Below are 25,701 nucleotides of genomic sequence, written 5' to 3'. Positions count from 1 at the left end.
GGAGCAAGAAAGCTCATCAGAAAGAGCAGTCAGAATTGTCATTCAGTTGACCGAGATAAAGGCTTCACATAATCAAAGTGTATGTTTCAACAAAGTCATGCAGACAATTAAGTGGAAGACTTCTACCATGAAATCAACAAAATGAAATTGTCACATCAGAAAGAAGAAGCATCAGTTGGTAAGTATGGATACGATGACAGGAATGAACGTGGGGACAGATTGGTAGCATTGGCAGAATGTGAAAACTTCTACATTGTTAATGAATCCTTCAAGAAGAATCCAAATAGAAAGTGGACATGGAACTGATTCAATGGAGTCAGGAATGAAATTGACTAGATCCTAACTAACAAGAAACAGGTGATTGAAGACTGCACAGTCCTTAACCGTTTTGACACAAGAAGCGATCACCGATTGGTTCAGTGCAAATTACATCTGAATGCGAAGTTGGAAAGAAGAAAACTGATTAAAAAGAAGACAAAAACAATCAACATCAATAACCTCAAGAATAACAGCAGAGAATTTCAACTAGAGCTGAAAAATCGCTCCAGCTTGTTCATACTGCATGGGGATACTTTAAGGATAATGAAGAACTTCTGAAGATTTTAGTTGGAAATGCAGCAAAAACTGGAGGAATCGCTAACAAATCACAGGATAAGAAAATATCTGATGAGACAAAACCATTAATGAGAAAACTACAAGAAATGAAGTAATCCCAAGACGCAAGAATGAGAATTTAATATACAGAGCTGTGCAAGACAACTCGCAAACATATAACTGAAGATGTGAGAAAATGTACCTGTGATATGGTGAGGAAGAGTAATAAAGATAAAAGCTTAAAGAAGACAAAGCAGCGACTTATAATTGGGAAGAAGCAAATCATTGCACTTAAACAAGCCGATGGATCAACAATAAAGGATTGTGCACTTATCATAAAGAGAGTTGAAGACTTCTTCGTGAAATTATATGCGAACACAGATAACACAGGCCATAATCTAGCAGATAACAAGCAAGAAGAAACCACCAATGATGCGTCTTTCCTGAAGAAGTGGAAAAAGCAATACAATTCATGAAGAATGGGAAGGCTTCCGGGGAAGATGGAATTACAACTGAAAGAAGCTGCAGAAGAAGTAGAAAAAATCCTTTCAAAACTTTTTACAGGCTGTTTGAATAACAGGAAAATTCCAGAGCAATAAATGCCATAGGTATCTTCATCCACAAGAAAAGAGACAAAGAATACCTCAAGAACTATACAGCAATTAGTATACTACAGTCTACTTGAAAGATTTTTACGGAGATACTCACTAATCAGAATCAACAGACCCTGGATTTTGCCCCGCCTAGAAAACAAGCAGGATTTAGCAATGGATACAACACAATGGACCACATCCAAGTCGTAAAAGAAGTGATCTCTCGAAGTAATACAAACTACCACTTAGTTTGGGATTCGTAGATTACAAAAAAGCATTGATTCTCTCTACACCTCAGTGGTCCTAGATGCACTAAGACAAAATGTTGTAGAAGCGTACATTATAAAGGAAATGCATGGGAATCCCGCATCACCCATTCGATTGCATGAAGATACATGGATCAGCAAGGGAGTGCGCCAGGGAGACATCACGTCACCAACGATTTTCACTGCAACACTAAGAATTGTTCAAGAGATTAGATTGGGAAGAAAAATAAATATTTTCGTCACCTACGATTTGCAGGCGACATTTTTGTTTTTGTCACAAGTCCAGAAGACCTGCAGCAGAAAACATGGAGAACTCACCTTAGCAAGAAAGAATGTGGGCCTCCATAAGACTATCCGTAAGACCAAAGTGCTGTTCCGAAATGTGCAAAGTCTGCGGCGATTCAAATAAATGAAATAGAACTAAAAGTTGAAGACTATGCCGGCAAAAAAAAGCGGATGGGAACCTTTTGAATTAAAATAATAAGAGAATGAAGATGGGATGCAGCGCACACATGTGTGTGTTTGCGTGTGCATGTATGTATGTGCGCATCCGCGTGTCTATAGGGTGAACACATTTTAAGAAGTAAAAACCGGGACACAATAATTTTTATAAAACAAATGATATGACTTAAAAATAAATATTATGGCTTTTGTCTAACAGCGTCCCCATTTATGCTATATTATTAATTCTCTCTCCCTCCCCCCAATCTCTCTTGCTCTATTCCCCTCCCCCAGTACCTTTCTCTATTCCCCTTCCCCCAGTCTTTATCTCCCTGCCCCCAGTCTCTCTCTCTCTTTCTCCCCCTTGCCTTTCTGGTTCACCAAGTGTTATTCCATATCATACTTTTAGTACAAATTTTCAAAGAACTAGAATACACTATAACATATAAAGTACAAAATACTGTACAGGTACTCACCAAATCAAGTGGTAATACTGCTGAAAACATCTGACTGCACTCAGAAATACTGGAGGTGTCGGTCGGTTAGCTTTGGCATGGATTCTGGTTACTACATTAAACATTTGTATAGGGATATATCACAAATTCTGGATACTAAAGCTTGTTAAAATGCTGGACAACACCGCGCTTAGTGTGTATGTGTGTGTGTGTGTTCACATACAGATTGTTTCTGCCTAATGCAGAATACCTACCGAGGAAAAGGGAAAGAAACTGCTGTTTTTAAGCGACATTACAACTGGCTTTGATCAACACAGGAAAGCTACACAAGGCTCCCAGCTGTCATTTCAATCAAATTCCCTACTGCATTATCCCTTTCATTACGCACAGTCAAACATTTTTTGTCATACTTCAGGCCTCAATATGTAACTCTGAGGCTGAACAAAAACCCAAAAGTGATGTAGGTTTTTTGACGGGTTTGGGCTATGTAAATATATCCTCGTCTGTACAGTATGAGCTCAGATCACTTGACTCTGTGACACTTTTACGATGCTTATACATCTTTTGCTATCTTTTTATGTAATATAAAAACGCCAGTCAAGGAGAGAGGCGATGCCCGTTATCCCAGCATAAGCAAATAAGTCATAAAATAAACACCAAGCTTTAAATTGTACATTTTCTTTTTTGAGGTTCGACTTCCACCCTCATTCTCCTGAATGGAGTTATCCAAGTCCGTCTCTTCATTTCTGAAAGCAGAGCGCCAACTGGTCCAATTCAGCAGCATCTGCTACTTCAATACCCATGATCCTAATGTATGATGTTATTCAGGGACACAGGCACATTTACCAGGTTGCAATCACTAATGCAAAGCAACATGCTCCTGTTTTATGAAACCAAAGGAGGAGAGGCAGATCCCTCACTAGGTATTGGACATCAACTGGGGCACAGCAGGGTAATGAGGAATATGAAGGGCATTTCTGTCTATTTCCTGTTTGTATTTCTACCTGTGATATAATAAACATTTTTTTCATATTTATCTAAACATATATTCTATATACCTAGATTATATATGTAGCTGTTGCAGTGTTCTGCATACTATTGGCAAATTCAGGAAATGAGTAGAGGTTTGTACGTGCGACAGCACAGACATTAATATGCTTAGAAAATATTGCAAGTTGATAGTGTGTGCAAAACAAGGAATGTGTTGTTACAAGTCTCCAAGTTGCTCCATTATCTGAAACTAAGAGGCCTGAGGAGAGACCAAGAGGGGTCAGCTATTTTGAAATGACATTCCTCCGTTTATCTGAAGAGATTCAGACCGATATGCTTCTCAGTGAAGTCAGCAATACATAAACCAGCTTGTCTGTGAATAACATCTTTCAATCCCAAATAACCAATAGATGTGTTAGGATGTTAGAAAACCCAAGTTAGCCTGGAATTGATAAGACAGGTCAGATGGTGCCATCTCATTCTCTATGCCTAAGTACATATTATATAAAACATTGTTTTATAAGCCAATAGATGAAGGTGTTAACTGTTACGTATGGTAACACAACTATTAAATAGAAGTAGCTGTGTCAGTTCAGTTGCAATTCATCTGTGTTAAACTCATGAAATCTTTTGTAAATTGTAAATGAAACGGATTGACTGGTATGTCATCACTATTATATATACTGCTAGAGTAGAGACAGGTCAGATGGTATTATCCCATTCTCTCTCTCTCTAATAAAAATCTATATTTGTTTATATATATATATATATAACAAATAAAAAGGTCACTTGTGAGCACATTTGCATATCTTAGACAGGTCTGCAACCCGGCTTTTCGCCATTATCACACACACGTTTTTATTTATTTTTAAATGTAGAGGTATCGGTACTGTGTTAGCCGAGCTTAATAATCAAAAATAAATAGACGATACCGTTCTGTGGCTAACTAAATGCTTTTATTTGTGCGAGCTTCCGAGATACACTGATCTCTTCTTCCGGCGATGTTAGGCTTCACCCACAGAGATAACATTCCTAGTTTTCCTGTTTGAAAGTCAATTTCTTGGCTTAATCCATTGTAATACAGTAGAAGAAAGAGATGGCAAAGCACAACCGGAAATATCCAAAAAAAAGAGAATTTAGAAGGAAAGTGCGTTATCCATAAAAAGTTTAATGGTCATGAAGGGAAAAATGGCAAGGCATTACCCTACCAACATGTTTCGTTAATCCATTGTAACACCGCCGGAAGAAGAGATCAGTGTATCTCGAAAGCTCGCACAAATAAAAGCATTTCGTTAGCCACAGAACGGTATTGACTATTTGTTTTTGATATATATAAAACATATATAGATACAGTGTATATATATATATATATATATATATATATATATATATATACACACACACATACATATGGTATTGTCTATTCATTTTTGATTATTAAGCTCAGCTAACACGGTACAGATACCTCTACACACACACACACACACACACACACATACACACACACACACACACACGTATATACATAGAGAGAGAGAGACACACACACACATGCCAGATGATGGTCCCTTTGTTTGCAGTAGTAGATAAAGAATATACATATATATTTTTATATTTTAGAACCAAGTGCCAACACAAATAAGAGTGTTATGTTAGTTGTGTTTTTCTCCTCAACTATAACTGATTGAATGGCATATAAAATGGGTTGGGAGACGGTTCGTAAAAAGTAAATCCAAATAATAAATCTGAATATTACCCAGTCACCAAAGTCTAGACCAGTATTAATAATATATAAAATAATTATAAATGTACAATATCTTCAATTTGTTTCTGTGCATCTCAGTCTCTCTCTGCCAGCCTCTGCTTGTATAAATAGACTTCCACTATATACAATCTATAGTTGGACTAAATAAAACGCACAGCTTTATATCTGCGACCGTTATGTGGACGATCTAGGGATTAATGGTAACCTTGTGTGATTTAATTTAATTTTTTAAGTATTTTTGTATTGTGTTCACCAATTGGCCATAGATTCTATCCTACCAATTTCAATATTTTTAATTATGATTCAATAAATTATTTTAATATACACTCATTTACACTAGACACACAGAGTGCTTTCAAGAGGGATCTCTTTTTCTCGTTGCTCAATTGACCCCTTATTTCCCTATTTGCACCCGTCTCTCCACTCATGCCCTCGAATAAGCTGACGCGAGAGTGCTATCCCCATCTTTCCCCTACATTTACTGGGAGTTCGGAACAGGATGCGTCGTAATAAGGCTTAGCAAGGTATTCAAAGGATGCAGTCATATGCACCTTGTGGAAAGTGGGCGATAAACACGTAAAGAGCTACGGCCTATGGTCAAGATGCCCACAAACTGATCATTGCTTGTCACAGATTCAATGAGATAAGAAATACTTATGATGGTAGAGGCCCAGGGACCAGCATATTAAAGGTTAAGTCCGGTCCCTGGCACCTGCCCGCCTGATGGATCTGCAGGATTAGCCCCGCAGACCCATCTTCCTGTGGCTCATCTGGCCCCAAAAAACATGTATTTTAGAACTGTATGAATGAACCTGTAACGACTGATTCAATGTATTACTGTGTGTGTAACTGTACATGTATATTTATTTATTCCCTTGGTGTGCTATGTTGGGGGGAGGGGAAGTCCAAGACACATTGTTGGGGTCTGGGGAACAGTGATTGATGGCAAGGACATTGTTCAGCTCAGACTCTGAGGTATCGATTTTCACAGGCGGTATCCGGCTGAAACTGGAACCTGAGGCTTGGCTCTAAGCCCCAACTGACTCAAGTCCCAGTGGTCAGTTTGAATTTCCAACTTTCTTTAAGCGCACCTGTCTTGAAGCATTATCCCCTCCCACAACCATGATATGCCCATCACAGAGGAGCCCTCGCTCTGTGATTGGCCGATGTAGCTCACCCTGTGATTGGTCAGCATGTAGCATCCATGTTTTGATTGGTTGGCAGCCCTCCTCTATAGTTTAAGATGGAGGCCAAGACCTATTTAAAGAGCTGCTGATCTAATTTCCAGAGTTCATCCTGAGTTCCTGCTGAACTCTAACCAAGAGGTGTGTCCGGAGTCTTTGCAAGAGACACGCCAGAACGAGGCTCAGGGCTGATCCAAGCAGGAGATTCAAATGCTTTGTGCCCTGGGACTTGTATGCTAGCCGGTGACAACGAGAACGAGACTTTTGAGCGTGACTTGAGTTTGCTTGCTGGCGAACGGCATCCCCGAAATCTGGAAAACCTGGAACCTCCTGCAACCTGCATCTTTGAGGTCAGGGACACCTGATACAAAGACAGACGTGGACGCACTCCTCAGTTAGCCTCAAACTTGGAGCTTAGCACCTAGTTAGCTCGGAGTCCCCCGTCGTAACACGCTTGTTTTGCGAGTATAAGCTCTGATTGTGTTTTGTGTCGCGTTTGCTGGCCCCGGACAGATTTTTTTTATTTTTTTAAACTTACATTTTTATTAAAATGTTATAGGGAAAAGACTATATATTAAAAATAACACAGGGTGAGGGGCTGGGGGATCATGCAAAGCCTCTGTAAGTTGCAATATCTTGTCTCTGGCGGCTTCTGACGTCACATGGGGTAAGAGGGAGGGTTGGCGCAAGCAGGGGGCTCAAACTAAAAAGTTTGCGAACCCTTGATCTATACAGTTTAAAAATATATATATTTTATGATATAGGAGAACACAATTAGTGCCAGTTTAATCTTCGTCATTAAAGCTAAACCAACCAGAGTTCAGGTTGCTGAAGTACAGAAGTAGAAAATGGCCACTGGACAGTTCCAGCAGCGTGTAACAGAATGTGTGGGATATTCGCTATGTAACAGTTCTGCATTCTAACATGTAGGAAGTAGCCTGGCAGTCACGTTTATTTATTCTTTCTTAAATAATTAGTGAGGCTGAAGGCAGTCGCTCATCAAATAAAATAAACAAGATTGTTTATTCTACAGTATTTTTATTAAAAAAAAAAAAGTTTTGTTGATATCGCCATTAGCAAACCCTGCAATAACTCTACAAGGGAGTCTTCATCTGCTTCTATAATGTTTCACTTCACAAATATCTGTTTCTTATTATTCAGGATTGTGGGGATGGGGGAGAAAAATGGATGCATTTTGCCTGCAGAAATTCTAGTTTCCTCGATAATGATCAATATTCCCATTATGAACTTTTCAGATAGCATGTTATGAAATTAAGTGTAATATAGGGAGAGCATGTTTTGTTTAGTCCCTCGGTGATATAGAGGGCCTGCAATGAATAGCAAATTGCACAGCTACGCTAAAAACGGTTCCTGGGATGCTTACTGGTTAAGTTGCCGGCATTACTAACCGTTTTTTAATTTTTTTCATAAAGGGGAATGACATGGCCATCCAAAAGGAAGCCACAACCGATGATGATTTAGCTTCCTATTAGCCCGAGATTTGGCAGCCATTTTGTTTCCCATGAGGGAGATTTATACCCAGTAACTTCACCATTAAGTATCCCAGGGGGACCATGAGAAGAAAACAGTTGCGTTTGACTGGGGGGGGGGGGGAGGGGTGCGGGAGGGGGGTCATTTAAAGGGCAGAGTGCATTCCTTAAGGAAACACACAATACTATAACAAAGTATGTTGCCGTTTTGTTGACAGAAATACATTAAACAAAAATTTACAACTCAAAACTCGCATCTAACATATTTGATGTTAGATGGACCAGAATAAATTGCAAATACCAAGCAAAAAAAAAAATCAGATGTTGCCTTTAAATACAAAATTAGATAAATGAGCAACAAATATGTCGCAAAGCATGTATTCTTGCACTAATACAGGCATTCCGTGATGGGGCGGTTGACCCCACAACAGCACGACTCATCTGAAATCTACCTAATGGAAATCTACTCCAGCTTATGGCACTGTACAAGAACCACTACATTTCCCGACTGTCCTGCATTCCGGGACCGTTTTGGTTGCAAGGACGAAGTTACCTAAAAGTAAAAATGTAACCTTTTTCTCTACAAAGGCAGTTTCCACGTGTGTGGGAAATTTTAAGATGTTTTGCAAATGTTTTGCTTTTTGTTTTTAAAATGTTTTGCAAAAAAATATTCGGATAATAATTCTATGCAAAGTTAATATGGCTATCCAAATTGTGTCTAAAGGGCCATGTTACTCACCATGTAACCCTAATTTAAGAAAACATAACATTCAGCACATATCTTTTTTCGTTAAGTTAATGTTTAGAAAATGGTGGTGGTAGATCTTGACGCGAGGCTATTTTACAGTAATAAAACAATGTCGTACCGAGACCATTTATATGGTCTGAAAATAGACAAGAGAATTATTGGGAAACTTGGATCTGGTATACAAAGGTTGCAACGTACAGTAGATTGCCCCTTTGTATGAAAGATCAATAGAAAATGTAGTTTTTCTGCACCAGGACTGCGGTGAACTATGCCTGGGGGAGTCAGTTTTATTATTACAAATATGGGGATACTCTAAATGAGAGGGCACAATCAAGGTCAATAAAAGGTAGCTCCATATTTGTGGATTTAAAAAAGTGGAATCTTGTTAAATAGAAGTTTTCAAACAGGTCAAACACAATAGAAAGGTGTATGAAACGTGTTGTGGGAGTTGATTTTTACAAGGCCACATACTGTAAGAACACTAAACATGAAAGTATGTTTGATTGACAGGGATTGTGCCCCCTATCAATCAATGGCACCCATATATTTTGAAGGAACAAAATTGTGTCTGAGCCCTTGTCACTGTGACAAACCCCCTGGTAGGTACATAATATTAATTTCCTCAATGGCACGAGAGATATGTCACTCTTTAGTGCCTATTCATGTCAGTGGAATTATCACTGGGTTATCCAGACGGGCTTCATTTTGGAAGAAAAAACTCCAGATATGACAAGAGGTTAACATAACCGTATGTCCTTGTCGAATGATTTGTACCAAAAACAAAATTGGAAAACTGCAGAAAAAGCTATTTCAAAGTAAAACAAGCCAATGTAACTACTCTTATTTAAGTGAAAACAAAGCCTGAGTAGGCCTTCAAGCATTAAGTTATTTAGCAATCCTCTTGGAAGCACAGAACCTACTTTTCAAAGCAACTAATCAATTCTATTAACATTTCTACCACCTGCATGCATGTCTGGAGTTCCTTATTGTGACAGCCGCATTAAGCTGTTTTCTTTGTCTTTAAATGCGGCGTTCCATGGAGCTTATTAAAATCTATTTCACTGGGTCAGAAAATTAGCTAACTTGAGACATTGAACGCCATGCATGAAGAGTCTTCATTTAACACCTAACTGGTTTGAACCAAGCGCAGCTCTCTGTAGTCAACAGAAAATAAATATAGGCTGGCGTTTCACTAAGGAAAACCTTTCTTTGCAAGAGAGGATACTGATGCCGTTCACCCAGGCAAGCTGCCCACTTGCAGTCAGATGTTATTACAATCAATATTTCTTCTGCTGGAGCGATTAGTGGCTGACAACTGCTAATTACAAAATTGGCACTTTCCATTTCTAGGTGATGTAGTTACTCTTCTGTTCTCATTCTTCAGTGGGCTTTGGAAGGAGTGTCATCAAAATATACAAAGATAATAATAATAACTTAATAATAATAGTAATTTTATTTATATAGTGCTTTTCTCCCAGTGGGACGCAAAGCGCTTCATAGTAACAAAAAGGGAAAAAGAAGAACATATTTAAGGTTATAAGAGTGACCAAACACAAGGAAAGATACAATATAGGATGGGTCGGTACTGTAGCTATTAAATGCCGGACAGGTTGTGGTTCATTAAATAAATGCCTGGGTAAACAGGTAGGTCTTGAATCTGTTTTTATAGATTTCCAGAGGGGGCCTCTCGAACTGTACGAGGCAGATTGTTCCAAAGAGTGGGAGCAGCGTGGCTAAAAGCTCGGGCCCCAAAGGAAGTCAAGGGGATTTTGGGGACTGTTAGGAGTCCTTCATCTGCAGATGGAAGTGAGTGAATGGGAGTGTAGGGAACTAGAAGCTCTTTCAGATAGCGGGGACACTTTTTTAGTAGTCGCCAGTGCAGAGAACAGAGGACAGGTGTCATGTGGTTAGAATGGGTCTGGTTCTGAAATTCCAGTCTTGTTTTAACTCTGCCTGGCCCTTGCTTGTGAGTGGTAATATTGCTAGCACCAAAAGCAGGTTTTCAATTTGATTGGGTGGAATCTTGCAAATGAATTCGAAAAATAGATGTTTGGGATTTCCTTAGATTACAGCAAGAGCTGTGTGATTGCGCCCACTTTTGTCCTCCGTTGTGAAAATATACAACTTCATCTACAAAGAGTGACAGTTCCTAAATATCCGACATCCATATCTCATTTGTAAAGTAGCCAAACCCCTGTGTAACGCAATATGTTACTGTGCCCCCCTGGCACTGAAGACCATTTAAAAAAGACACAATGGAGGTAATGTATCCATAGAGAAAAATTAGCACCAGATTTACCAAATAAAGAATACTCCATCGCCTATAATGGGAATTTTTCTTTAAGAACGGTGGTGCCGTTTTTTTTTTGTTGCAACCCTTTATATCCACATTGTGGAGCCAGGAAACATGGATATGTAACTCCCATTGTGCATTTCATGTACGGGCCCCGATTAACTGGGCTGAATCTGTGAGGTTTTACTCTTTACAAAGAGCCCTACATTTAAGAGTTTCCAGACAAGGTGTATTTGAAGACATGATTTCTGAAAGTTTAATTATTTTTTAATGTACAAAAACAAAGTTATTTAATTAATATATCTTTTAAAAAAAACAGTAATTTACTGATCTGTATTTTTTATGTGCGTTTCTCCACAAACTAGGCAATTTCCCTTATTAGAATGCTGCATTGGTGTACTGGGAATTATGATACAGAGTCATAAGAGAACCATATACAAAAGATTAAAACAGGCAGAAAGTAGCTGCTTCTACAGTACCTCAATTTATTATCTTTTCATGTAAACACATTTCTGTGGCACAAAACCGATGCAATACAATTGCATATGATATGGAATAACAGTGTGTCTTCCCATTGCTTTGAATTTTTCTTTCAGAATTCAGGTTCTGCTATTTGCACCAGGAATCTTCGATATATAATGCCCTTATAGTTTAAAGCTCTTCTCAAACATAAAGGGGTTAAAACAATAATAGGAATGACTACTCTTAACAACGGTGCTCTACTGTAATGCAGATTAAATGCGAACACCTCTTTCTGCCGGCATCACACACGACATGTACCTAAACGATATTTATTGATTGGATATTTCATTAAGTGAGGCTGAAGGGGTTACACAATATTTCTTTCCTCAGAGCTTTGCAATCTATCAGTAGCTGAGCAGACCTGTAGGTGTGTTTGGGCTAACGAGCAGTAAATTGAGTGCAATTAACCTTTGAATTGATGTTCTAAGGATAACAGCAGGCAATTTTGCCATTTAAAAGGTGATAGAAAAAGAAATGCACTCCAGTTAGTGTCCTAGTTAAGCGTTCACTATTCTGACATCCTGAACATTTAACTCTTTATGGTTTTTAATTTACCGCCTAGGTTCCGCATGCCAGATCCATTTATATAACCTAAAAGGAGCAGCTCAGTGTGTAACTTCATAAGCAAGTTTGAAGCAGGGGGGCCTGGTTCAAAGCCTGGTGTCCGCTCCTTGTGACCTTAGGGAAGTCACTTTATCTCCCTGTGCCTCAGGCACCAAAAACATAGACTGTAAGCTCATCTAGGCAGGGACTATGTCTGTAAAAACCTTATGTACAATGCTGCTTATAGTGCGCTATAATGTCATTGTAAAGGGCTTCGACTCCCACTGGGAGAAAAGCACTACATGAAATAAAGTTACTACAACTCATTTTTATCAATGCAAATGGTCATTTTACAGGGAGCTGGGAAAATATGAGCTGAGCAAAAAGAAAAACCATAAATTAAAATCTACCTAAAATCAAACTCCTTCATTCAGCTTAAGTGAAAATAAACATGCATCAATTTAAAGTAATGCTGAAGATATCTATTAACTTAGGGAAGGCTCCCTCCAATCATTACAGGCAATAGCCTCTTTGCCAGGGTGCAAAAACAGTAGCCGTATCAGGGCCACCAGTGGAGTTTTATGTCATTTTGTATACATTTAAAGACGTAGAAATTCTTGCAAATTATTAAAGTATTATCATTTTGAACAGCTGTAACATATATACAGTATTTATATTACCTTAGATTGGGGGTGAGCAAACTTTTCAGTCTGCGCCCCCCTGCCTGCTCTCCCCCCCTCCCCCTTACCTGTTCGCCGGTGTCTTCTGGATGTCACGACATCATGTGACGTCGCTTTGCCATAGCGACGCATTGCCAGAAGCCGCCGGAGACCAGGTAAGGGACTTAGAGGCCTCGTGCGCACTCCCCCGACATTTCATTTAAATGCTTTGGGAAAGAGCGGTGGGCCTCTGTAAGCACCGCGCCACCTCCAGATCATTTCATGCACCCACCGGTTGGTGCACCCCTGCTTTAGAGTGCATGTGAATTCGGCAGACAGCCGAAGGACCACTTATTGAAGAGTCCTGCTCTATACCATTCAAACATACACCTATATTATTATTACAATAGAATTCCTCCATTTCTTTGGCATAAAGAGTGGTCAAAGTAGCTTTAAAAACGAGTGGTACTGTGTCTGGTTTAAATTATTATTTTTTAAATGACTAAACACTGGGGCAAAGCTTTCTACACTGTATTTTGGAAAGATTTAAGCAACAGCCAGGCTGTAGAAATAGCAACGTAGGGAGACTTCGTAAAATAAACCCCTTTTACGGTAAAAAGCAAGCAGAATTGTAAACCGGTAAACAAAAAAGTCGTGGTTCTTCAGAGCAAAAATAAAGCCATCCCACCGAATCATCATTGCTCTACCACCTCTGGATGTGCAGGGTGTCACTGGGGGCAGGGATAACGCACACGGAAGTCCTGTGTTTGTGGGCTACCATATGTCCTATTTTCTGTAAGAAAAGGCTGGATTAGAGGGCCTGCCAGCGCCATCTTTATTTGGAATGACATGTTCAGATTCTGCAGTTCAGAGGGGGATTTTTCTTCCCGCACCTGAAAAGCTGCTTTTAATGGTTATTGTTTTCATTACAGACCATCGGGGAGTGATCTACAGAATGATATTATGGAAATATTGCAATGGTTTTTCATAGCACCAGCTGTGTTGATAGTGAGACGACTCTTGTAACATTTTAAAAGCCTCTTAGCTGCATATTGCCAGGGATCAGGCTGTGCACAGTGCTGTTCACATCAAACGACCCGTACTCTTGAGCCTGCCTACAAAGCTGGTAGTGCAATTTCATGGCCCCTTACTGTAAGCTGTGAATTCACATTAATACATATTGTTCAGTTACAATTTTAACTGGCAATTTAAAAGGGGTACAGATTTATGAACAATTTGGTTAATGTGTTAACTCATAAAATATAGATATTCTGATGTGTCTGAATAGACATGTTATGAACCAGAAATAAAAGCTAGCAACGGATGCCCCTGCCCCATAGTAGTGCTGTTTTGTTTGGGATCCAAGGGGACATTTGGGGGCCCACGCTACCCTTCGATAAGAATATCATTCACATCAGTGCACTTTATTTATCAAAGTCTTCCCGCTACACAGTTGAGGCAAAAAGAAAAACGCACTAAATGTACCGGAGTAGTACTTTTGCATTCATGTTGCTTCATTTTTGCTGGCAGGATCCTGATGAATTACCACCTGAAATGATCACGCGTAAGAGTAAGAGTCTAGAGCCTGGAAACCCAGCATACATACAAATCATACAAAGGAAGACAGGGCCAAGTGACAGAAGAGAGGAAGGATGACAGAACCTGGTTAGAGCAGGAAGCAAGCCATCGACGCCCTGTAGCCGTACAGAATACATCATGAAGGGTGGTAACCTGGGTGCCCTTATGACGAACATCTTTGCACGTTTTGTAAGGGGTGTTTGCGTTCCGATCGCAAACTAAACAGCGGAAAGCAAAGAAGTGATGCAGTGCGCCGTCCCGTGATCGCTAGGGCCGAAGGTTCAGTGCCCGCGGAAGTGGCATGACACCCTCCGACACCGAAGGGGTGAAGAAGGTATAAAGGTTGAAGGGGAGAAGGAGAGCGGTGTGCACCAGTATACTGTAGGAATCTGAGACACTGCAGGGGCGATGCGGTTCATGGGTATTGAGTCACATCCTCCTGGGTGATCTGAGCTAGCAACATACAGGCCCCTAACGTTGCAATTAGGAGCCTTAGCTGATGGAACTACTATATGTTTCCAGCACAACTAAAACATTATTACATTCTTAGGGAAATAACTAAATGAACACATTGATCAAGTGAGAACACAGACTTGGCTCCGTCCACCACCTATAAAGAGCCAATTATATAGGGATATATTAAATCCCTTGGCATACAGTGATGCGGCTCTATTTGTTTTATGTTAACAGATATGGATAGGAGAAGACTATCTGCCTTTACAGTATGCCCACTTTTTAACATTTTTATTTAATTGAAAGTCATTTATTTTGTATGTTTAACCACTTTTGTGCCACAAAGATCTGCACAAATGAAGGATCAATACATGTGAATAATCTGTCAAGCAGGCAAGAGGGGAAAGCAAGAACAGGTGTTGCAGAGTGGATTGTTTTTGCTCTTGGCCCTACATTTCTGAAAGCTGCGCCCCCTGCCGGAGAGTGAAGGTAACATTAAGAAGCAATGAAGACTACACAATGTAATGGAAAGTGAGCCCTGTATAACATGCACTAACAAATACCTCTGTGTTACATTTTGAAATGCAATTACTTGAAAAACAAGGATGTTTAATGCTTTTGATCTTATCCTCGCAGGATTTCACACCGGCCCTTCTGTTGGGAGATGCCATGATTTGGGTCCACACAGGCTGGAAAAATAGGCCTACATATAAATACCTAGTTATGAATACTAGGTACACCAAATTGTTTCGGTACTGTATAAATACGCTATTTTTAAAACTGGTAGATAAATTCCATTGACTTTCCTTCATATCAGACTATCGTGTGTGTGCATATACTTGTACAACCTCCCTGTACGCAGTCTTAAGGGTGTCTAAGGATTCCTCACCAGCTAGTTTTGTTCAACAACGTCCCGATGCATGAATCAGGAAACAATGAAGCGGTGTTGCTGTTAAAAAGGGACACTTCCAGAAAAAGAATTTGGTCACATGCCAGATAATTGGATAATATTCAAGACAGTCTTGTGTGACTGGCACCACTTGAGCAGAAATGCTCCGTTAACTAATTTTGCCCACACATCATTTTGATTAGTAATTTTTAGAGCCTCCTACAGCAAAGTAGTGTATGAGGAGAATAGAAAACTAAACTACTACAAGGGCAGAGTAGTTGTTTTCTTGTCATGAAATAAGTGATACAAGACCCATTGCCAGCTTTGTGATCTCGGGCACAATACACAGGCAAAGAGTGGCTCAGTGAGTAAAGACACCAACACTGACATTCATTCAAGGGAGCCTGGTTCAAATCCTGGTGTCAGCTCCTTGTAACCTTGGGCAAGTCATTTTATCTCCCTGTGCCTCAGGGCTATATAAGAAAAAAAACATTACTATTATACCACAATAAAAACATTAAATTGCAAGCTCCTTTGGGTACGCGTTTGTTTTATTTAACTACATATGGCAGCGTCTACAATTTAACAATTGTGAAACAGGCATGTATATTTTTATCTTCGATTGTCACTCATGAAATACTTTGTTGTATACAATTAGAAGACAAATGAAAAGCTCTTCTCTTAAAAGCTTCAACTGTGCCTTGCTCTTTATAGTTTGAATTCATGGAGGTTAAACCAGGCTCTATGTTCAGTGGAAAACCTTCCACTTCCCAGAAAATAAACTATCATTATAGGAGGGCTTGAAGAATTTGGTTTACGGGCTTCATCCTCAAAAGAAGAAAAAAGGTTGGTTTGTTTGAAAATAAACAAAAACGGTTGATGTAACAACTGAACATTCTTGAAACACCATCCAGCAAGATGCAAGAACACTGCACTGACCCCAGATGTGAGTGAGAAACATGGCTGCCTGCCTACATTTCTAGGAAGAAAAAAAACCCTAAAGCAGCGAAGCAGGAGGTCCCCAGAGCAAAACCATATTCATTTTAGCCACAAAACCCCCCTGATAAACTTACCGGGAGAGTTAGCGCCGATAAGGCACTGTATTTAAACCTCCTGTTTTATGTGGGTCCAGAGGAAGCCGCAACAGTGGATCTTATGGCTTCATATTGGACTGTGTCATGCAGGAGAGGTAAACCCCATTTTGTTTCCTCTGGAGGGGACCCCGTCCTTCCCATTCACAAAAAAAGTGAGAGAAAAAAAAAATAGGAGTAGGGAGAACCGCATTTTAACATCTATACTATTCATGTGTTTATAGGGCTGTGTGTACACTATGCAAAGCGTCAGCCATGATGGCAATCTGAATACTGCCTGGTGAATATTCCAAAAACTGATCACGAAAAGCAGCATTGCTGCATTCACCCCTGTAGACCCACGTGCAATCCTACCCACACAGGTCACCCCACTCACAACTTTGTGCAGATGATTATTATTTTGTTTAACATTATGCATGGATGTCTTTCACGGATGGAAATTAAAACTGAAGGGTTAGAGGGATGATAATTAAGTGCACTCTGGCAGATTTAATATGGACAGCAGTTCAGAGAAACAGTTTTACGCCCCGCAGACAAAATGTCATCACTTCAGGTGGAGGAGACGTACGCGGATGTTGCAGAAATGAAAAGAAAAGTCATGCGAAATGGGTAAAAAGTACTTCTTCGCTGTCACACAGCGTTTGGAATCAATGAATGGAAGCGTTGGAAATGTTCACGGGCCCGTGCTGAGCACTCCCCTCCCAGCCATAAAAGCTGTGATCGCTGCATTATGGATTCTGTGCTCTCTCCCGTTTTCATGGCACAGAAGACCATGTTAACAAAGCTGAATCAAAGCACTGTCTGATTCTGCTAACCAAATGCCGGGACATCCAATCCCAATTTAGCTCCGATGTCCGTTCCCTGCTCTAGCATGTAACACTTGAGCCTAAAACGTCACCGCAATTAAAGGTGCAGTCCCACTTTGGACCAGAGTGAACCCGGTAAAAATGGGAAGCTATTGGAACAGCTAGAAATTATATTTTTTTTAAAGATGCATGCTGTTTCATTTTTGAGAGTTTGAAAAATGTCCTCACTCTCAGACAAAAAAAAGTATAATTTTATTTTACTTTCTCCACAATATAACTATATCAGGTCATTGGAAGAGGAAGATACTTCCAACATTTTCCTCTCTAAAATGGACATTATTCACCCAGTGGTTGACAGGAAGTCTCATTTGGACTGTGCTTATTGCCAAGTACAGAGGAGTTTAAAAACCTGCCTGTCGATTAGTTTTGTTTTGAATATCAGTAAAGCTATTATCATTACTACTCAGGTGTTCTCGGCAGAGGTATCGTAAACGCATTTATTAAACGCACCAACATTAGATAGTTGATCAATTATGGTTTACGTGTGAACTGGAAATAAATTCCATGCCCAGCTGATGGTACTGATATTTCCTGCCCCTTGCGTTGGATCTCAGAAGTCTTTCAGTTGCTGGCAGAGTTGTAGCACATATTGAATTTCAATGGCATTTGTAATTTGTGTAGGAAAGGGTGAAGCACCAATTGAGTAATGCTAAACTCGCTATACAAAACACATATCTTTGCTCAAATTGAAAGTGTCACAGCTTGACAGGTACAACGATGCATTAAAAGCACTCACCTAATTAGCAACTTCCGTACAGTTTAACATCTGTTTATCACTTCAAAATTGGCCTCAACAGCCTAAATTACAGTAAACTGCATGCATTCGTGAGCAGAGCAAAATGAATGGCGATTTGTAAATGAATAAAAAAAATTTTTTTTTTTTAATTCAATACAGTATAGAGGACTTTGCACTAAGTGCTTTGCCAGTGGGCAGCTCTGAGATGTAATTCACAGAGAAAAGTGTCAGGTGTTTTATCATTGTTCACATTTACAGGAACTTCTTCAGAGTTCTAGAATTCCTCTAGAAAGGACACTCAACAAAGATGTCTACAGAATGAGGTGCTTCAGTAGACGACCTCCCAACCATCCCCTTTTAAAAATTTTTTTACTGCATGAAGTTATTTAAATACATTGTCCAGGAAAGAGTGAAAAAAAAGTACGGGTGCACACTTTTAGTGGTGTCTTGGTTCTATCAGTTTTCAGTGTTTTGATTTGGTTTTTGCAGAAACTCAATTTGTTTGGTTTTGGGTTTTATAAAATGATAGCAAAAAACTTGAAATAAGCGGGACAATGGTAAGGTAAATCCATAAAACTGTAAAGCTGGAAAAACTATTCGGAAACTAACAAGTATAGCTTGAAAAATAGCACACACTTTCCTAATAGTATACACAGGGAGGTCAGATGGGGCTATCTGTATGCAAACAAGTATACCCAGGAACAATGAAATGTAACGGTTTGAAACCACCTGGCACAGCTTGTGCTATCTATATACGAACCGCTGTACCAAACACCACTGTAATGTAATGGTGTTAAAACAACTGTAAATTATTGACTAGTATACTAGCAGAGAGTAGATGGTGCTACCTGTATTTCAACCACTTTACCCAACACCGGTGTAATGTAACAATGTAAAAACAACTGGAAATGACTGGCTAGTATGCTAGCAGATGGTGCTATCTGTATGCCAGCTAACCACCCTACCCAACATTGGTGAAATGTAACAGCGTTAAACCTACTGGAAATTATTAGCTAGAGTACTAGCGGAGAGTAGATGGCGCTATCTGTATGCAAAACACTTTACCCAGCACTGGTGTAATGTAACAGTGTTAAACCAACTGGAAAATATTAGCTATTATACTAGCAGTCAGCTGAAACTTAGTAGAGGGGTCAGATGGTAGTTTATATATGTGAAAAGTTATATATTTAAATTTATATAATTATATTTCTAAATTGTAGAGAATACATTTGAGATCTGATTTGTGTGTCTCTACCCATTCTGTTTTCTCTGTCTCTTGCCTTGCTGTCCCTTTGCTCTGCTTGCTTTGTGTCTCTTGCTTTTTTTTAGCCCTTTTGTTTTTGCAATTTAATTTTTTAAGTGCAGAGCCTACAGCGTAATCCCACTCGTATCTACACTTTCGCCCCGCTGATTCAAAATGGCAGCAAGTGAAGGGAGGGGCGTATAGGTATGGAGGGGGAATTAATGACAATAGACCCCATCTGAGCAGGAAGTGGAAATTCGTTCCCCCCTTTCCCCTCCAGTTTGTATTTGGTTTGCATATGTACAGATGTAGCCAGCCTGGCTTTCTCTAGAGACAGTGAGATGTGCGGCATTTGTAGTAACAGTCTCGTTGTCCATAATAACCTGGAAAACAGGTGTTCCCAGGACTTGGATTAGGGAGATCCAGACACTCGCCCTGTTTGTGGGTTTTGGGAGAATATGCCCATTATTTCAGCATAAACCTACTAACATATCCGAGCCATAGACACCAATGAACTGTCCAAACCCGAGGCTGAGATTCTCAGCAGGATATATTTAGCGATACTTTGATCAGAGTGTTTCAATGTGTTTTGTTTGTTTTAACTGTACATTGAGATTATTGGTACTGGTTATTTGGTATATACCCATCAAAAATGCATGGTGCATGGAACTACAGTCTAAAAGATTCACACAAAGCTTGACCATCGTAAACAATTTATTTTTTATGCTTCAATTGCTTTACAGAACGGAAAAAAAAAATTAGGGTTGTTAAAAAAAAATATACATAAAGCAAAAATGAATTATATACAAAAGGAAAGCAAAGTTAATTCACAATGACTAAAATGGTTCATGCACACTGGGACGAGCTTTCGCAGTTCATTGCCAAAACAAAAACAACAAAAATAAAGGGCATGTAGATTAAAAGCCACGGCGTGCAACAAAACAATATGGAGCCAACCAATAGTTTAAATAAGCAGTATATAGTAGCTGGTCTTTCTTATTGCATTCGTCTGACATTTTTATTTGAGCAAAGTCGAAACATTGCTACGTTTAGTTGGAAAGGGAGCTCTTTATACTAACAGATCATGGAAGTAAAATGAAATGTAACTTGTCTTTAAGTTCAATAAGTTTGCACACTCCCTCTGAACCCTACACAGTAACTGCAACCAGCATAATACAGTTGAGGTTTGGTAACAGAACTAAAGTCTGCCGACATAAGATGAGCCAGCTCCTTCTTCCCAGCAGTAGAGAGGCTGAAGAAGCTATTATGTACTGCTGATTTAAGAGGTTTTCTTTTGTTTGTTTTTTAACCGATTCATTGCTGGGGGTGCAGGACCGCTTTCAGAATTGTGGGGCAACTGGACCAGTGATACTCCCAGCACTACATACTAGCCCGTTCAGTTATGGAGCAGTCTGCTGTGCAATGCTTTGCTGCAATACTAAAGGGGTTAGTTTTACCAGCGTTAAAAAGAAATGATGAACTGTCCGTGACATTATCCAAATCTGAGCCCTCCTATGCGTGAGAATTTGAGACCCAGGGACGTAGGCTTCCCCCCGCCCTCTTCCCCCTTTCACGTGGCCCCGCAATGCAAACGGTCTTGCAAGCCCCATCCATCAGCAGAGAACTGAATGGAAAAGCAACGGGAACGTGGAAAGCGCTTGACATTTGATTATGGGAATTAACAAAAACAGTAAAATGCAATACAGTTATATGCAAAAAATAAAATAAAAAAATGTGCAGATTACTTCTCACAAACTTTTGACATGCAGAACAGAGCAATGTTTCAAAAGGCACGCTCAAATTGGAGTAGCAACAAGTAAACCAGCACTGAAAAAAATAAACTATTTTAGTCTATTATTTAGGTAAAGAAAAAAAGAAGGAGCAAAGAGTTTCTCTTTTAATGTTTTATAGTCAAAGTTGCAAATAAGGTTGAAAATTCAGCAAAGTGGCAACAAGAAGCAAACACTTACTTGGTGTGCACAGGACAAAAGTTTGGGCACCTTAGTAAGAACCAAGTTTGACACCTTAAAAAAAGACTGGCCATATCCACTCAATTTTGCCTATTGCGCCAAGCGATTTTGAAAACTCAACAGACACACACACACACACACACACACACACACTATGGAGTGGAACAGAGAGTGAAGGTGATCGCAAGCACAACTATCCATAAACAACAGATTCATAACTTGCTGGGCGTAATCAAGTGCAAGGAAGCGGTGCTGAGTTAATTGTGGTTTCTTAAGTTTGGTTCAAAACGGATTCATTTTAAAACTGGTCAGGCTACAAGGGGTTAAAGGATAATGCGTCAATTGCTCACCCATGGAGGTTTTGCGTGTCAGGTGCGTCTATAATTAGTGTTTCTGGGTGACACATGACACAATAGCAGCATAAATAGGACTACCTTGAAAGCAACCCGTGTACAGTAAAAAATACGTAGAATTAGCCGTGTTAGTCCAGTTGCGACAGTGCAGAGTAAATGAGCTTTTATTGTATTTTTACTGTAGTGTAAATGAGTACTTCAGTATTAGGTGATACCTTTTTTATTTCAACTAATAATTGATATTATAAGACACACTTTCAAGACTTCTCCTCTCTTCCCCAGGTCAAGCAATACTCGAGTATAATTGAGTGTTGCTTGACCTGAGGCAGAGAGAGAACTCTTGAAAGCTAGTCTTATAATATCATTTGTTAGTCCAAATAAAAAAAGTACTGCACTCATTTACACTACAGGAAAAATGAAACAAACCTGCAAAAAATAAATTCAAGGTAAACAATGTTTTTTTTATTACATTGCGGACCAGAATTTCCACCCGTGCATAGAAGGGCTATTTCATTTTGGATAGGCATAACCCTGTCTCTGCCAGGTGGGACAGACCAGGATAGGATTTGGCAATGCTGCTGCATGTCTGTGTGTGAGGATGCCCATACTGGCACAGGATGACGGCCTGAATCTAACTAGTGGAGGTCAGATGTATCAAACTATAATCTGTGTAATTAATGTTGCACAAGGGCAAGCTTAATTTAGAAGTAAAGAATCGACCACCTGGGAATCGGAGCAGCGGTGGAAGTGTGCCGGCTGCAATTATTCTTCAAGTTTTTATATTATGGATTGGCAGATATTTAGAGAGATGCATCTCGTGTGTGCCATACATCTCACTACAAAGCACACCTTCTCTTCTCTAAGCACAAAAAGGACCATATTTCAACCCAATACAAGTGCACGTGGAAACTGAATCATGCTATCACACTAGCATTCAAAACTCTCAAATATACTGTGTAAAATATTTTGTGGACTAATCCATCAGATAGCTGCGCTTGTAACTGAAGGCTTGTGCTAGAATGCAGCTGTATCTAGTACAAACTGAGACAGAGGAAAAACACTGGCCAGCAGTCCTCCTCAAGATGGCAAAACTGTATTAAAACTTACATTTTTCACGTGTCTCCACATCTATTAATGATGGCAGTTCCTAAAGGACATGTCAAAACAAAGCCAAGGTACCTGCTAATTATACAGTTGCCAGCTTCAATGTTTCATGTGCAACCTCATCATGCGTTTTGGATAATCACATTGATTTCCTGTATCACCTAATTGCCCAACAATGAGACACCCTTTTAGGCCCTGCAGCTTATTTTTCTTGCACCGCAATTTAGCAGGAATCAGAAAGGCTTAAACATGTCCATTAAAACAACTTCCGATCAAGCTCAAAACATGTCACACTATTCAGCAAGAAGTTTGTGAGAAGTGTTTTTTTCTTTCTTTGCATTATTCTCCCTTTCAACAGAACATTTGTACAGAATATAAACAGAAACGTCAAAACAAACTTTAAAAAAAAAAAATCTCTTGAAAATGAAGCAAATAAGAAATGGAATGGCGAGCTGAAGCGGTGAGCAAAGACGTCACGGAAAAAATAAAAATTATTACAATAATAATCATAAAAAAAAAAAAAAAAAAAAAGATAAATTCGGCCAGTAGATACAACAAGTATTAGAAGAGCCGGTGAGATTTTAATACTGTCACTTTGTCTTGGGCTCTCCCATTAGCACAGCAGTAAACCCCTGGTTAATTTGTTATGCCTCTTTAAGAGCTAGTTGATAAAAATTATGTCTTGTGACATCGGCAAATAGTCTGCAAAGTGAAACGAGAACAGGAATTAATAGACTGAACTGAAACGATAGGTCCCAGAAATGTAAACATGAAATAAAAAAAAGGCATCAAAATACAGGGGGGCACGGGTGGTGAATACTGAGGGGACGATTAGGCAAAACACAAGGATCACATATAAAAAAAATCCTATCTAAGAAGGTGATACATTTTAGGAGTGCAACAATCAGGACAACATGTACAGATGCAAAAGGTTCTTAGTCTGTACAGTATTTTGCAGTGGCCTGTGTGCCTTGTGCAGTATTTTGCAGTGGCCTGTGTTCCTTGTACAGTATTTTGCAGTGGCCTGCGTGCCTTGTGCAGTATTTTGCAGTGGCCTGTGTTCCTTGTACAGTATTTTGCAGTGGCCTGCGTGCCTTGTGCAGTATTTTGCAGTGGCCTGTGTTCCTTGTACAGTATTTTGCAGTGGCCTGTGTTCCTTGTACAGTATTTTGCAGTGGCCTGCGTGCCTTGTGCAGTATTTTGCAGTGGCCTGCGTGCCTTGTGCAGTATTTTGCAGTGGCCTGTGTTCCTTGTACAGTATTTTGCAGTGGCCTGCGTGCCTTGTGCAGTATTTTGCAGTGGCCTGTGTTCCTTGTGCAGTATTTTGCAGTGGCCTGTGTGCCTTGTGCAGTATTTTGCAGTGGCCTGTGTTCCTTGTACAGTATTTTGCAGTGGCCTGCGTGCCTTGTGCAGTATTTTGCAGTGGCCTGTGTTCCTTGTACAGTATTTTGCAGTGGCCTGCGTGCCTTGTGCAGTATTTTGCAGTGGCCTGTGTTCCTTGTACAGTATTTTGCAGTGGCCTGTGTTCCTTGTACAGTATTTTGCAGTGGCCTGCGTGCCTTGTGCAGTATTTTGCAGTGGCCTGTGTGCCTTGTACAGTATTTTGCAGTGGCCTGTGTTCATTGTACAGTATTTTGCAGTGGCCTGTGTGCCTTGTACAGTATTTTGCAGTGGCCTGTGTTCCTTGTGCAGTATTTTGCAGTGGCCTGTGTTCCTTGTACAGTATTTTGCAGTGGCCTGCGTGCCTTGTGCAGTATTTTGCAGTGGCCTGCGTGCCTTGTGCAGTATTTTGCAGTGGCCTGTGTTCCTTGTGCAGTATTTTGCAGTGGCCTGCGTGCCTTGTGCAGTATTTTGCAGTGGCCTGTGTTCCTTGTGCAGTATTTTGCAGTGGCCTGTGTTCCTTGTGCAGTATTTTGCAGTGGCCTGTGTTCCTTGTACAGTATTTTGCAGTGGCCTGCGTGCCTTGTGCAGTATTTTGCAGTGGCCTGCGTGCCTTGTGCAGTATTTTGCAGTGGCCTGCGTGCCTTGTGCAGTATTTTGCAGTGGCCTGTGTTCCTTGTGCAGTATTTTGCAGTGGCCTGTGTTCCTTGTGCAGTATTTTGCAGTGGCCTGCGTGCCTTGTGCAGTATTTTGCAGTGGCCTGTGTTCCTTGTGCAGTATTTTGCAGTGGCCTGTGTTCCTTGTGCAGTATTTTGCAGTGGCCTGCGTGCCTTGTGCAGTATTTTGCAGTGGCCTGTGTTCCTTGTGCAGTATTTTGCAGTGGCCTGTGTTCCTTGTGCAGTATTTTGCAGTGGCCTGTGTTCCTTGTGCAGTATTTTGCAGTGGCCTGCGTGCCTTGTGCAGTATTTTGCAGTGGCCTGTGTTCCTTGTGCAGTATTTTGCAGTGGCCTGTGTTCCTTGTGCAGTATTTTGCAGTGGCCTGCGTGCCTTGTGCAGTATTTTGCAGTGGCCTGCGTGTCCAGATCCCTGCACACACAGTGGCCTATTTGTGGCACAGCAGACCCAGTTTGTACAAGTCTGTAGACAAGCACCTGTCAGGAACATCTGTACACAACTTAAAGGCTTGTTAATATCAACCAAAAGCATAATTTATATAAATTATCTGTACAAATATTGCTTTCATATTGGTAATGGCGAAACCTAATGTTGTACCTGTAAATAATTAATTCCATTAAGACGCTCATAAAGAAAAAAAAATCACCAACACTTCCTTTTTGTGTAACATAAAGCATCACAGATAACATTGTTAGAGCAGCATCCTATGTTATGCTCTATATCGATAATATGGCTCACGTAAACATGTCCTGGGTTGAGCCTTCAAGAAATTTGGTAGCTTTGCCCTCTGTGCGAAGTTTAATCATCAGCCACAGGGCAA

General features: G+C 40.0%; 1 protein-coding gene across 9 annotated transcripts in view; it reads right to left on the bottom strand.

The window, feature by feature from the left end:
- MSI2 (musashi RNA binding protein 2) overlaps positions 1-25,701 on the bottom strand; it is a 575,344-nt gene that overhangs the window by 75,390 nt on the left and 474,253 nt on the right. Inside the window, exon 11 of one of the 9 annotated variants that reach the window (XM_075590060.1) lies at positions 19,387-23,528. The exons of the other annotated variants lie outside the window; for them this stretch is intronic. Coding sequence (XP_075446175.1) covers positions 23,488-23,528 — 41 coding nt within the window. The 3' untranslated portion in view covers positions 19,387-23,487. Of the gene's footprint in view, positions 1-19,386; positions 23,529-25,701 lie in introns of those variants that run through there. 9 annotated transcript variants of the gene reach the window in all.

Source organism: Ascaphus truei, chromosome 3 (assembly GCF_040206685.1).
Source record: "Ascaphus truei isolate aAscTru1 chromosome 3, aAscTru1.hap1, whole genome shotgun sequence".
Classification (NCBI taxonomy): Eukaryota; Metazoa; Chordata; class Amphibia; order Anura; family Ascaphidae; genus Ascaphus; species Ascaphus truei.
The sequence above is the reverse complement of the archived record's forward strand: the minus strand, read 5'-3'. Positions and strand labels throughout refer to the sequence as shown.